Source organism: Siphateles boraxobius, unplaced genomic scaffold, assembly GCF_051911475.1.
Source record: "Siphateles boraxobius isolate OS27281-9 unplaced genomic scaffold, OSU_SipBor_1 77, whole genome shotgun sequence".
NCBI classification, from domain to species: domain Eukaryota; kingdom Metazoa; phylum Chordata; class Actinopteri; order Cypriniformes; family Leuciscidae; genus Siphateles; species Siphateles boraxobius.
The window spans coordinates 3567735-3580729 of NW_027509205.1; the positions used below are offsets into that span (position 1 = coordinate 3567735).

General features: G+C 42.8%; 1 protein-coding gene across 1 annotated transcript; it reads right to left on the reverse strand.

Moving 5' to 3' along the window:
• Nucleotides 1-2318: 2318 nt before the first annotated feature.
• LOC143726067 (uncharacterized) lies at nt 2319-5551 on the reverse strand. The gene is made up of 6 exons (XM_077219053.1): nt 5076-5551; nt 4031-4314; nt 3590-3924; nt 2976-3395; nt 2707-2861; nt 2319-2583 (listed from the first exon to the last, which is right to left on the reverse strand). Exons 1-6 carry the CDS (start codon nt 5534-5536, stop codon nt 2319-2321), a joined length of 1920 nt encoding a protein of 639 aa, XP_077075168.1. The 5' UTR covers nt 5537-5551.
• Between the last annotated feature and the right edge of the window lie 7444 nt (nt 5552-12995).

Genomic DNA, 12995 nt, shown 5'->3' on the forward strand with positions numbered 1-12995 from the left:
TGAAATAAGGCCACAAAACACATACTAAATATGTGTATACAAGACTTTTGACTAATATATGTTGTCGCCTAGAGTTTTTGCTTCAAAATGATCTGAAAATCATCCTGCCTAATCATTCACATAAAACCATACACTGATTTAAATTTTGTGGCGTGAATGGCCCAACCCGATCATGAATAATGTGTGGTTCACACCTGAGAAGACAATGACCCACATGATGAGCCTTTCAATCTGGGGCCTGTTTCAATAAAGTGATTCAACCAACTCTGAGTTAAACTTGAACTCTGAGTTGATTTACCCTGAGATGGGAAGCTCTGAGTTTTCGGTTTCAGAACAGCTGAATTGAGCAAGTTCAATCAACTCTGAGTTAAGCACGTGCCCCACGACTGTGAAAAGCCATGATCAATGGAGCTCCGAAATTACGATTCACCATGGCAACAGCACCCGGCAAAAAGACGTCCACATGTTCTGAGTCAATACACAAGTATAATTCTTATTCACTGTTATATTATCAGGTGAAAACTGACAGAAAGGTAAGTTATTGAACTAATACTCATTTTCATGGTACAAACAAAAATTTAAAATAAAAATGGTGGCAGGAACTAAAAATGAACAATAAATTCATAATTCAATCAGTTAAATCTTTAAGCATAAAAGGTTCATGGCTGTAGGCTACATGACTTTACAAACATATGACATATTAATTAAATATAATTCAGTGTATTTCAATGTGCAGTGACTGTTTCCACATAGTATAATGCTCTTTTCACATAATTAAATGTTCTCTAACCCAACCTGTTACATTTTTTAATTAGGCTAATGAAATTAACATTTGGCTTCTACTGGGCCAACAGGAAGAAGGCATAGGCTGGACCTGCACCATCACTGATAGATGAAGAGGAGATACACAATATTGGAAGAATATTAAAATCCAACAGGAAAAATAATAACTGTTGCTTTTGTATTTGTAGGAAATAAAGATGACCAAATAAATTGTGAATAATGTGTGTGTATTTAACAGCTGTGGTGGTTAGGGCATATATGTGACCGATCACGGAAAGTAGGGACACAAGTCGGTTTTGGGGCATTTTGAGTTATTCACAGATTCTGAAAGTGTAGTCTCAAAGCTTTCCAACGATGTTTAACACATGGAAATCTGATAATATTTGGAGATGTTGTGGCCATTTGAAGGTAGGCACACAAAAAAGCTAAAAGGGGAGAAAACAGCCTCAAAAGATTGTGCAGTTCTCACCTCTCTCTGCTGCTGGGAGTGACAATAGGGCTCATTTACATCTCATTTAGATAAGCCATACCCCCTGTAAAGCTGTAAAGCACAGGGGGGAGCAAAAAGGTCAGGAAAATGTGCCATCAAAGAAAAAAAAAAGTTTGCAAACAGGTAATAAATAAATGTCTCTTAGCATCTACCGATAAAACTGTATAGGCAACTCTTATGTACACTGAATAAAAAATAAGACAAACTCTAGAGAATGTTAAAATCAGAAACAGGATGTGCTATGTGATTTTATATATATATATATATATATATATATATATATATATATATATATATATATATATATATATATATATATGTATGCTGGGCAGTAGCTAATATTAAGAAATATGTTGTGCTTTTACTTTTAAAAATGTTGGTAACGTTACAGTTAATGCTTACAAACATTGAAGATTTTGAATACAGAAGTTACATTTGTAATGGTGTATTTTCATTTAGATGTGGTATTATTATTTGTGCAGTAGCTAAGATTAATTACTGCATAAATTAATTAAGATTATTAAGTAATAAATTCATTTTAAGACAGCATGGAATAGATTGTAGAATATGCTGTTAGCTATAATTTGGATGGTATAGTACCATGAGCCACAATTAAAGTCTTGTGACACTCATGGCAGGCGTTATTGTTGTTGTTGTCGAGTTTCTGCGCGCCGATTGCTTTGGGCCGGGCCTAGTCAAAGTCCAGGGCTGTTTTTTAGTCCCCGTCCGTCCCTACATACAGTATAGGAGTATGCATCAGAATAGATTTTATTGCCATTGTCAATGAAAGGTTTTACAGACTAGGAATTTTCTTCGGTGTACTCATGCAACATGAAACACAAACTTTTGCTAATGATAAAAAATAAGCAATAAACTGGTTGATTGATATATTCTTTTTTTATTTTCCATAAGCAAATCAATCAAACATTGTTTAGAGTGCTTTTCATACAAGAATGTAAAACTAAATTCAGGTGGTTGGTTGATAAAGTGACATTGCAGGTGTTGTAAACAAGAAAAAAGGTCTTTGTGACACAGTCCAAAGAAATTACATTCGCATCCTCTTCTGTGGACTCTTCTGTGTTGTGACCCTTGGCGCTGGGCATGTGATGTCTCTTGCCTCGTCAGCACAGAATGGCCTGATTTTTTCATATAGATAGTTCTGCCTGTCAATTTTCAGTCCAGGTGGGGCCAGGACAGGAAGACCGTCGACAGGGGGCAGATCTGCTCCGTCGCGCAGTAGCTGATATTCGACAGGTTGTGCATCACGGTGATTTTTTGCAAGCACCACACCTGGTCTCTTGGCTTCAAAGCTGTGACAGAAAAAGCACATAAGACATTTTAAACATGGCAAAGTATTTTCTTATAAAAAAACTGTCATGTGTATGTTGTTGCTATGTTATATTGTATGTACACAATGTGAAAGTTTCAATTACCTGAAGTGCTGATAACTCTTGATCTGTGGGAGTCTACGGAAGTGGCGAGTCAGATGCTGCTGCCAGTCGAAGGTCTGGACTAAAACTTTGCCCTCTGCCGTTCCAACAAGCTGTGGGATATTGAGGCGACTCACAGGAGAGCTGTTTTCCACAACCTGATGACAAAAAAGAGAAGAGAGGAAGAAAAAAAAAATCTTCAGTTAAATGTTTCATTGAAGCAGAACAGAAAACAGCACTGAAGTCATTAAAGCAAAGTAAAGTTAAAGTACCTCAGCGATGTCTGCCAAAGTGTTGACTCTTGTCTTCATGTAGGCTTGCTTGATGAGTCCAAAGCCACAGTCAGGGGAAAACTTGGTGTGGCCAGCAATAAGGAAGTGGATTTCAATTTTATCGTGAAGCTTGTGTCCAACCCGCCAGGCAAGGTACCAGAGCATGAAGTTGTTCTTGTTCTGCCCACTGCAGTTGTCACAATGAAGATCCACCTCTGTTTCTCCAACTCCAAAGTTGCAGAAGAAATGATGCATGTAGCTGATGACTTCATTGCTTCCCTTAGTAGATGACATGCCTTCATCAATCAGGTAATTCACCTGTTTCTGCAGCCCTTCACATGAAACACCAAATAGGCCACATTTCCGTGGGGTCAGGAAGTACATTGGTCCTGGCTGGAGAGGGTTTGAGGGAAAGTGTAACTGTAGGAGACAGAGGGAGAGAGGGAACTTGGATTAGATTAAATTAAATTTGCATCTATTCATAATTGTCTAATAAAGATAAACCTTACTATATTGATGCTATTCTGCATTTGCACTATTTATTCTCATGCACCAAATCGCCCTTTAAGGGACATTAATGAAGTAAAGTGAAGTAAATGTGTGTGAAATATTACCTGCTGAGCAAAATCAAAACTGTAATGCATCCTAATCTTCTTGCTTGCTGGTAGGGATGGTCCAAAAGACAGGTTAGAGCCAGAGCAAATCTTTCTGCAGGCAGCAGTCATGTCGTTGTACACAGCCCTCTCTTTCTGCACAAGGGAAAGATGATCTTGTTGCTTCTTTACTGCTTCAGACTTTCTATCATCTGGGAGGTTTGCACTTCGTATCAGCTGCTCGTTATTGCTTTGGCACTGCCAGCAGAGATCTGTGCGTGGCCGGCAACTTTTGATGTGTGGGAGAAGTCGGTTCCACAGTGCTTTGAAGCTGGTTTTACAAACTGCACGCTCACCTGAAAAACAGATATTGCTTATGGTTAATTGTATTGTAATTGCTAATAGTGCTCCGCATTATTTCACTTTATAAGCACTCAATTTTAAATCAATGTTTACACATACCAAGCTCCTTAGCAGACTTCACGTAGAGACGCCACACTGAGGCCTTGGACACATGAGTTGGCAGCAACTTCACATGCCAATCCTTATGCCCAGGCTGTCGGCCAGGCAGCATGATGGCATTGTCTTCTGCATAGTTTTTTATGAAGTCCACAACTCTGTTGATATCCTCAGGGCTGATGAACCTGGCTGGTGGACGTGGCAGTGAGTGCTTCTTCCTCAAACGTGGTCTTGCCCCATTCTCCTCATAGTGTTTGACTATATCAGCCAGGGTGTCTCTGCCAATGCTGAAAAAAGGGGGGAAAAAAGAAAAAACGTTTAACATCATGGTCTTGCTAACAGGCATCTTGTCACCTATATCAAAATGTATTGTACAAATTATAGGTACTTTTACTTTACTGAAGTAAATTTTATGATGAATACTTTTTACTTTTACTTACTTTAGAGCTTGTATCTGTACTTCCTGGTTTAGTCTTGTTTTAGTCCTGGTTTAGACCTCACAGTTAGTGGTTAGACCTGGTTCGAGTCAAAGGATTAAAAAAATCCTGTACATTAAACTCTTCATAAATACTTTTACTTTTGACTTATAATGCACATTTTACGGCTACGTATACTTTATACTTTTACTTAAGTAGGAATTTAATCTGATACATTTACGATTACGTTAGTAAATCCTTGGTAAGAATATTAAGTAGTACTTCCTCCACCACTGGCTAAAATTATTAGCATCACAATCAATTCAAGAATGCTAACAGGCAGGTTTACCTGGGATAAGTTAAGTCATTAACACCAGTCAATTCAAGCAATTGAAGCATTATTCAAATTAATAGCAGAAGCTCACATTACCATCTTAAAGCTCATTATAGTAATGGGGGTTTTGGCAAGTGATATGGTGCTAACGATTAGCAGCTAACGTTACAACTAAAACGACAGTCCTGAGCTAGCTAAAAACAATAGGTAGGTATTGGAAGGTCTAAACATGGACTAAACATGAGCTGAACTTAGAATGAACTTAAAACGACAAACTTTGATGTTTATGGAAACTCACCCCATAAGAAACAGAAAAGTATTCTTGCAGATCTCGTTGCCTCCAATGAAATAAGTCGTTCGGGCACACTTTCTCTTTGTCGGGGTCTTCTTTGTGGATGTAACCATCTCCGAAGTTTGCACTGTGCGTCTGTTTGCCTCTAAATGTCCAATAATTCGCATGTCCTGCCACTCTTTTTCCGCAGCTAAAGAATCCAGCCGTATGTTGTACATAATGTCTGGAGAAAGCTTCTGGCTACAAGACTGTCTCCCATGCAGAGAGTTCTCTTTTCTCCTCGTGTAACATTTACAGTCAAAGTTACGGATTTTCCCCATTTCTCTATCTATATCCCCATCAAATGTTACTATCGATATAGCCTCTGATATCTTACGGTCCAACTCGTCTGACGCCAGTCCGATACATTCTTCCTCGTCTTCATCTTCGCTCAGTTGTAGATTAGGGATATTATTCAGTCTTATCATGCCACTTTCATCGTCGCTCAGATCGTCTTCAGAATCAGTGAACGCTTGTTCATAAGCATCCGGCTTGTCGAAGAAGTACTTCAAAACATTTTCATTGTAACGGCCACGGTTCAGCTCGTCTGCGACATTCTTTGCGGCGTCCATCTTCATTGAATTTTGATATCAGATAGAGCCGGCTAGAGCGCTGCATAATTAAGTAGCCACGCTGTTGGGGGGCGGGGGCAAAAGCGCCGGCGGCTATTCAGTATGGAAATACACACAGACAATGACACGCCCCTACTGCATGCTAGAATCTCCGAAAAACAAGCCGATTTCAACCTCAAAATGTACGCTTTTGAATATACCAATACTGTTATCTCAAACATGGAGAGGCTTCTTCATGATCTCAACTAACAGATTCTGCAAAAAAGCGGAAATCACCAATTTTGGAAAAAAACGCTTGTTTCTCATTTTGCTCGCAAGTTGTGCTGCCGACTTGTGTCACTGCTTTCCGTGACGGGTCACATATCTCAGACTATCCTTCTATTCCATACAGTAATCTCTAGTCAAGTAATTTAGCTATATATTTGGACACAATTATTTCTTCTGTCTGGGACTTTGGATTTCCTCTGTGTATGTGAAAGACCTTGAATGGAATGTTGTTTGCTGCAGAAAATTCTATTCTGAGAAGTCACATGGTAAAATACCTTTACCCAAAACTATCTATAGGGTGTGTTACCTTCTTTGGAAGAAGATGTATGTATATAACTCTGAACAAAAATATACTCGAGAGCGCGCTGGAAGGCCAGAGGGCCAGTCGGCCGGAGGGCCAGAGCGTTAGAGCGCCGTTCTATGGAACGGAACGGCATTCGAAAATAAAGTCTAATTATTTCTGGCATCAAAGATCTCTGCGAAGTTATATTTCACAAAGATTGAAAACCACAACATTTGGCACCCCAGATGGGACTTGGGCTTTGAGGCTGAAGGGGCCACTGTACGTTGAGGTGAGCAAATTTTGCTTTTGAAAAAGTATGTGTTGTCACCAGTGAGCCAGATTGGTAAGACCCTTTAAAATGCTTCTCCAAGTTTAAAGAACTAAAAATTGAAAAGAGGATCTTTGATTCTAGAAATAAGTGTCTATTGTTGTTGACGATATCAAGTAATGTGTTATAGCGCGGTGGAGCTCCCGTTAGTGTTTGCCTGTGTTTATTTAATCTGATGCAGATTGTATGAATATTGGTAGGATGCTGATGTGCCGCTAAAGGTTTTGTCGTATGCACGTAAGAATTTATGTTTACTGTTAAAGGATAACAGTTATTGTTTTTTCTTGTCAAGAGGGCCTTGAAGATGACAAGTGTACTGATAAAGGTTATCAGTTTTTTGTAGATTTAAGTATACTGGTAAAGGTTGTCAGATTTTTGTAGATTTGAGTTGATGGTATTGGGTATCATTAAGTATACTGATATAGGGTATCAGGTTTCTGTGTTTCTTATTAAGAGGGCCTTGACGGATAATAAGATAGCATGCGCACAGATAAGTTTAGCTTATGGTTACCGCATTGTTATAGAAATGACAGTGGACTGCTCAGGTAAGCTAAATTGAATCGCAGAGGTCTGCGATAGTTTTAAAGTTATTTTTATCACTGTGTTGGGGAAGTGTATCAGTGAATCTTATAATGTATTGATTATAAAGACAGTGAGTAAAACTGTGAGTAGAGTATAGCTTGTGTGTGTGTCTCTGTGATCCTGTGTGTCTGCTTGACTGTGCCTGTGGTTAAAAACAGGGGACAAGGAATGTGTGAATGAGCTTGAGAGACAAGTAATGTATAAATGATGTGTAGTAAAATAAAAGAAATAGTAAAAGAAAACAATTGTTTGAAGATATTAATCTTGCAGATTATTGTAATATGAAATGTTAAAGTATAAAATATATATATTTAATTAATAAATATAATGATATATATTAATAGATAATGATAAATAAAAATGCACGTGCTTAATATATTATATCTTATATCTGAAGACGTCTAAAATTTGTATCTCATTATCCCTGAAGATAAAGTGAGAAAAAAAATGATTCCATTGCAGATAATTAAGTTTGTGCTAAGGAAAAAATAACTTGTGCAGTGTGCTAAAAGTGAACAAGATTGAGTGACAAAGTTTCAACAGTCATAAATAATTTACAGCAATCTTAGAATTGTAGTAAATGTGTCACGCAACATACAAAAATGGGAAGAGAACTCAAGTGCAAAAACAAGGAGGATTTAATAACAAAAACCGTACAACACAAATCAAAAACCCACGAGGGGGAAAACATAATAAATGAACATGAAACCAACACTGACTCTGAACATAAGAACATCAACAAGGAACTGGGAAGACGTATGACAACGAACCGACAAAGACTGCATACAAGAGGAGACTTAAAAAGGGTACAAATAAAGATGGGACAGGTGGAACAACTCAAACACTAATCAGGTAACGAGGGGGAGGGATCAACAATCACAACAGCACATGGCACAACATAACAAACACCCATGTGCAACACAAGACAGGACAGGCATGTGACATAACCCCCTCCCTTCGGAGCGGCTACCAGACGCTCCATCAGGCTAGGGCGGGGCAGGAAGGAAACATCAGGGCGGAACGGAAGGGACTGATCGGGGGGACTGAAGGGATAGACCAGGGCGGGACAGACCAGGGCGGGGACGGGAGGGACAGACCAGGGCGGGGACGGGAGGGACAGACCAGGGCGGGGACGGGAGGGACAGACCAGGGCGGGGACGGGAGGGACAGACCAGGGCGGGGACGGGAGGGACAGACCAGGGCGGGGACGGGAGGGACAGACCAGGGCGGGACGGGAGGGACAGACCAGGGCGGGACAGGGACATCGGGCGGCCAGGGCGAAATAGAGAGTCCATAGGGCGGTGAGGGAGAAACGCAGAGTCCATCAGACGAACAGGGAAAAACACAGAGTCCATAGGGCGGTGAGGGAGAAACACATAGTCCATTGGCCGGCCAAGGCGAAACATATAGTCCATCGGGCGGCCAGGGCGGCGAAGAGCCCTCGGGCGGCCAGGGCGGCGAAGAGCCCTCGGGCGGCCAGGGCGGCGAAGACTCCTCGGGTGTCCAGGGTGGCGAAGACTCCTCGGGTGGCCAGGGCGGTGCAGACCCCTCGGGCGGCCAGGGTGGAGCAGATATTTCAGGTGGCCAGGGCGGTGAAGACTCCTCGGGTGGCCAGGGCGGTGAAGACCCCTCGGGTGGCCAGGGCGGAGCAGACCCCTCGGGTGGCCAGGGCGGTGCAGACCCCTTGGGCGGCCTGGGTGGAGCAGATCTTTCAGGTGGCCAGGGCGGTCAAGACTCCTCGGGTGGCCAGGGCGGAGCAGACCCCTCGGGTGGCCAGGGTGGAGCAGATCTTTCAGGTGGCCAGGGCGGTGAAGACTCCTCGGGTGGCCAGGGCGGTGAAGACCCCTCGGGTGGCCAGGGCGGAGCAGACCCCTCGGGTGGCCAGGGCGGTGCAGACCCCTCGGGCGGCCAGGGTGGAGCAGATCTTTCAGGTGGCCAGGGCGGTCAAGACTCCTCGGGTGGCCAGGGCGGAGCAGACCCCTCGGGTGGCCAGGGCGGTGCAGACCCCTCGGGCGGCCAGGGCGGAGCAGATCTTTCGGGAACAGACACCGGCTCGGGAACAGACACCGGCTCGGGAACAGACACCGGCTCGGGAACAGACACCGGCTCGGGAACAGACACCGGCTCGGGAACAGACACTGGCTCTGCCTCCGGCTCAGGAATAGGCACTGGCTCTGCCTCCGGCTCAGGAACAGACACTAAAACAGAAACAGTCACAAGGACAGACACAAACACAGACACAAACACTGGGTCCGGAACCGACATGAGCTCCAGCTCTGGAACAGGCACTGGCTCTTCCTCCGGCTCAGGAACAGGCACTGGCTCTGCCTCCGGCTCAGGAACAGGCACTGGTTCTGCCTCCGGCTCAGGAACAGGCATAGGCTCTGCCTCTGGAACAGGCATAGCAGAGACCGGCCTCTCCAAGATCCGAGTCAGACGCTCCAGATAGTCCGTCACAACTTTGGCGGCCACGCCAAAGGGGATCTCTGGCTCGGTCTCAGACTGGACAGACGGGACGCGAACGGTCTCTCGCTGGGCAGACGAGACGCGAGCGGTCTCTCGCTGGGCAGACGGGACGCGAGCGGTCTCTCGCTGGGCAGACGGGATGCGAGCGGTCTCTCGCTGGGCAGACGGGACGCGAGCGGTCTCTCGCTGGGCAGACGGGACGTGAGCGGTCTCTCGCTGGGCAGACGGGACGTGAGCGGTCTCTCGCTGGGCATACGGGACGTGAGCGGTCTCTCGCTGGGCAGACGGGACGTGAGCGGTCTCTCGCTGGGCAGACGGGACGTGAGCAGTCTCTCGCTGGGCAGACAGGACGTGAGCAGTCTCTCGCTGGGCAGACAGGACGTGAGCAGTCTCTCGCTGGGCAGACGGGCGTCTCCTCCTCCTCCGTCCATGACGGCGAGAAACCGGCCCAGAACTGCCTTCCACCGGTCCAGGATCGAAGGGGGGCCAGGATGGAGAGTGATGTTGACCCTCCTCTCGACCACCTCCTCCTCCTTTACAACCTCCCGGGGTCCCACGAAAAATTACCTGGCGGGTCCCCCAAAAATCTCTCCTCCCCCGCTCCTTGGCTGGGGAAGAGAAGTCCGAAAACCCCCCGCTGGAACCCAGGTTTGGCGGAGTCCTTCTGACACCGCCGATCGGAGAGAATTGGGTTGATCCAAATCTGGAAATGATGTAATCTGGGCAATCCAAGTCGTTGTCATCCATATACCTCCAGCAAAAATCCTCCATGCTGCTGAGTTCTCAAAGGGTCGGTTCGTTCTGTCACGCAACACATACAAAAATGGGAAGAGAACTCAAGTGCAAAAACAAGGAGGATTTAATAACAAAAACCGTACAACACAAATCAAAAACCCACGAGGGGGAAAACATAATGAATGAACATGAAACCAACACTGACTCTGAACATAAGAACATCAACAAGGAACTGGGAAGACGTATGACAACGAACCGACAAAGACTGCATAAAAGAGGAGACTTAAAAAGGGAACAAATAAAGAGGGGACAGGTGGAACAACTCAAACACTAATCAGGTAACGAGGGGGAGGGATCAACAATCACAACAGCACATGGCACAACATAAACACCCATGTGCAACACAAGACAGGACAGGCATGTGACAAAATGGGAATAGTTGGAAATGGGTGAGGAAAAGTTTATTCACCATGTGAGATTATTTGGAGCACAGCATGCAAATATAGGAGAAAGATTGAAGTCTGATTTCATGATAGTGAAAATTATTTAATTGTATTATACTCAGATAGTCAAAAGTTAGATTATTGCTGATATTGCAATGAAGAAATAGCTTGCTTTTTCCTGCAACGAAGAACTTGCTTTACTAAAAACAGAATGGGAGAACTGCTGTTGTCAACCAGTGATTATTATATAGTATATAAAAGAACTAGGGTAAAGATGGTTAAAAAGTGGGATTTAGACAAAAAAAGCTAATAGTTCAGGAACAAATATTTATAAAGATGAATTTGATCTATGCAGCTCTCTGAGTGTTCAAGTTTCAGATGGCTTCAGTGTCGAATGGAAGAGGTGAAAGGCCAAAGACGGCTGCAGAGAGAAGAAGAAGAGTGGGTGAGGGGCTTTCAGCTCCCCTCCTGAAGATGACCACTCTCTGGAAAACTCAGCATGGAGAAAGACTGTTTAATGCTGGAAAAGGTGAAACTTTCACTATTTCACTGGAGACTTTTTCCTGAGGACAAAGGGGAAAATCCTGAGATGCAAAACTGTGTCAAAATCTATCAAAGCCCAAACTGAGAAGGGGCAGAGAAACAACAGAGCCTATATTCCAGTTTACACCAAGCCTTTGAGTGACAGCCAGGCTGACGACACATGCAGAGCGACAGCCATGAAGCTTCAACAGACTGATAATCTAAAAACAGAAGAACTGACCGAAACCCTTCCCTTACGGGCAACACAGGTGTGGGAACTCCGATTATCACTCTAGAGACTGCTTCAAATTTAGTTAATTATTATGTTAACTTTATTCATTCTGATTATTCACTGGTCTCATAAGCAATTCTTTATATTCTCTGCTAAACTAACCCTCTCTGCTTTATCAGTAGGATCAAGTCCAGCCCTATAAAAAAGAAAGAATACACTGAAAGAGAGAAGTGGGTGCTCAACTCACCAAATAGTTCAAACTGAGGCTGGATTTGTTATAGTGAAGCTATTGTAATAGCTATATAGAAAGCTAATACATTAAACAACTGTAGGGCTAAAAGCATGAGAAAAATTATTCTGTAGCAAAGAAAAAGATAGACACAAAATGTCAAAGATTATTATTATTGTTTGCAAAACAATGATACTGGTCACTCCATTTTGTTTTGGTAATTTTCTAGAGATAGATTGGAGAAAAAATTACTCCAAAAGTCCAAAATTATGAAATCGCAAAAAATGCTGTCAAAACTGGGATGATGAGATGGAAATGTTGTTGGCCATGGATCCAAGATTATGCAGAGATCTCCAATTTTTTTCTTAAAGCAGTTCATGAGCAAAAAACAAAAAAGAATAGGAAAAATTAGACAAACAAATGACAAAATGTATTTGAAAAATTACAATGGCAGGCTTATTATTCAAGAATTTGTAAAAAGAAAAAAAAAGGATTATAACAATGGTGTTAAACTAAACCTTATGATCATTGACACTTCTCAGTAGTGTTTGACATAGTTGTGTTGACCTGATCAGACCTTGTGGCTAAAATTATAGGATGCCACATTTAGAGCACAACCTGCAAGAGTGTATGCTGGCCAGTGTGTGTGAGAGAGACACTGAGTGTGAATGAGTGAGAGATGGTGTTTCAAGAAACATCTAAGGCAAATCAATTATTTTGCCAATACAGCTGTATTTAAAATTTAACATGTGGGCCCACAGGGCAAATTCTGCCCAATAAAATAATGACCATGGATGGATTTGGTTAAATTTCCTGGTCAGGAACTGAAGTAACAATATTGAAAAACAAAGAATGAAAAGAGAAAAATAAAAATAGAAAAACCAGTGCCATAATTGCGCAGCGCATAACATATCTGACTTTCTTTGCAGCATAACACGTCTGCCTTTCTTTTCAGCATATCATGATGGAGCTGATCTTTGTCAAAAGTATGAAATATTGTCTTGTAACTTTTGTCAAAGTGGGTTGAGTATTGTCCAAGATGCCTAATAAATAACGTGCTGATGGTGGAACTCAAGACAAAGAGATAACGGAGTTGATTTGACTAATTGTAAGAGTACATTGGAAATTTATCATGAGGAAAATGCAAAGAGATTGCAATTATGATGATAAAAAACCAAACTGTAAGAAAAACAAATGAGAATATATGGATTAAAGTCCTGCTGTTAAT

Excerpts from the sequence above, each read along its gene's own strand:
- LOC143726067 (XM_077219053.1), bottom strand. The coding sequence starts at position 5,536 with ATGATAAGACTGAATAATATCCCTAATCTACAACTGAGCGAAGATGAA. Across the intron at positions 3,396-3,589 it reads GTTTTGATTTTGCTCAGCAG|TTACACTTTCCCTCAAACCC; the intron begins GTAATATTTCAC and ends TGTCTCCTACAG. Across the intron at positions 2,862-2,975 it reads CTTTGGCAGACATCGCTGAG|GTTGTGGAAAACAGCTCTCC; the intron begins GTACTTTAACTT and ends TTTTGTCATCAG.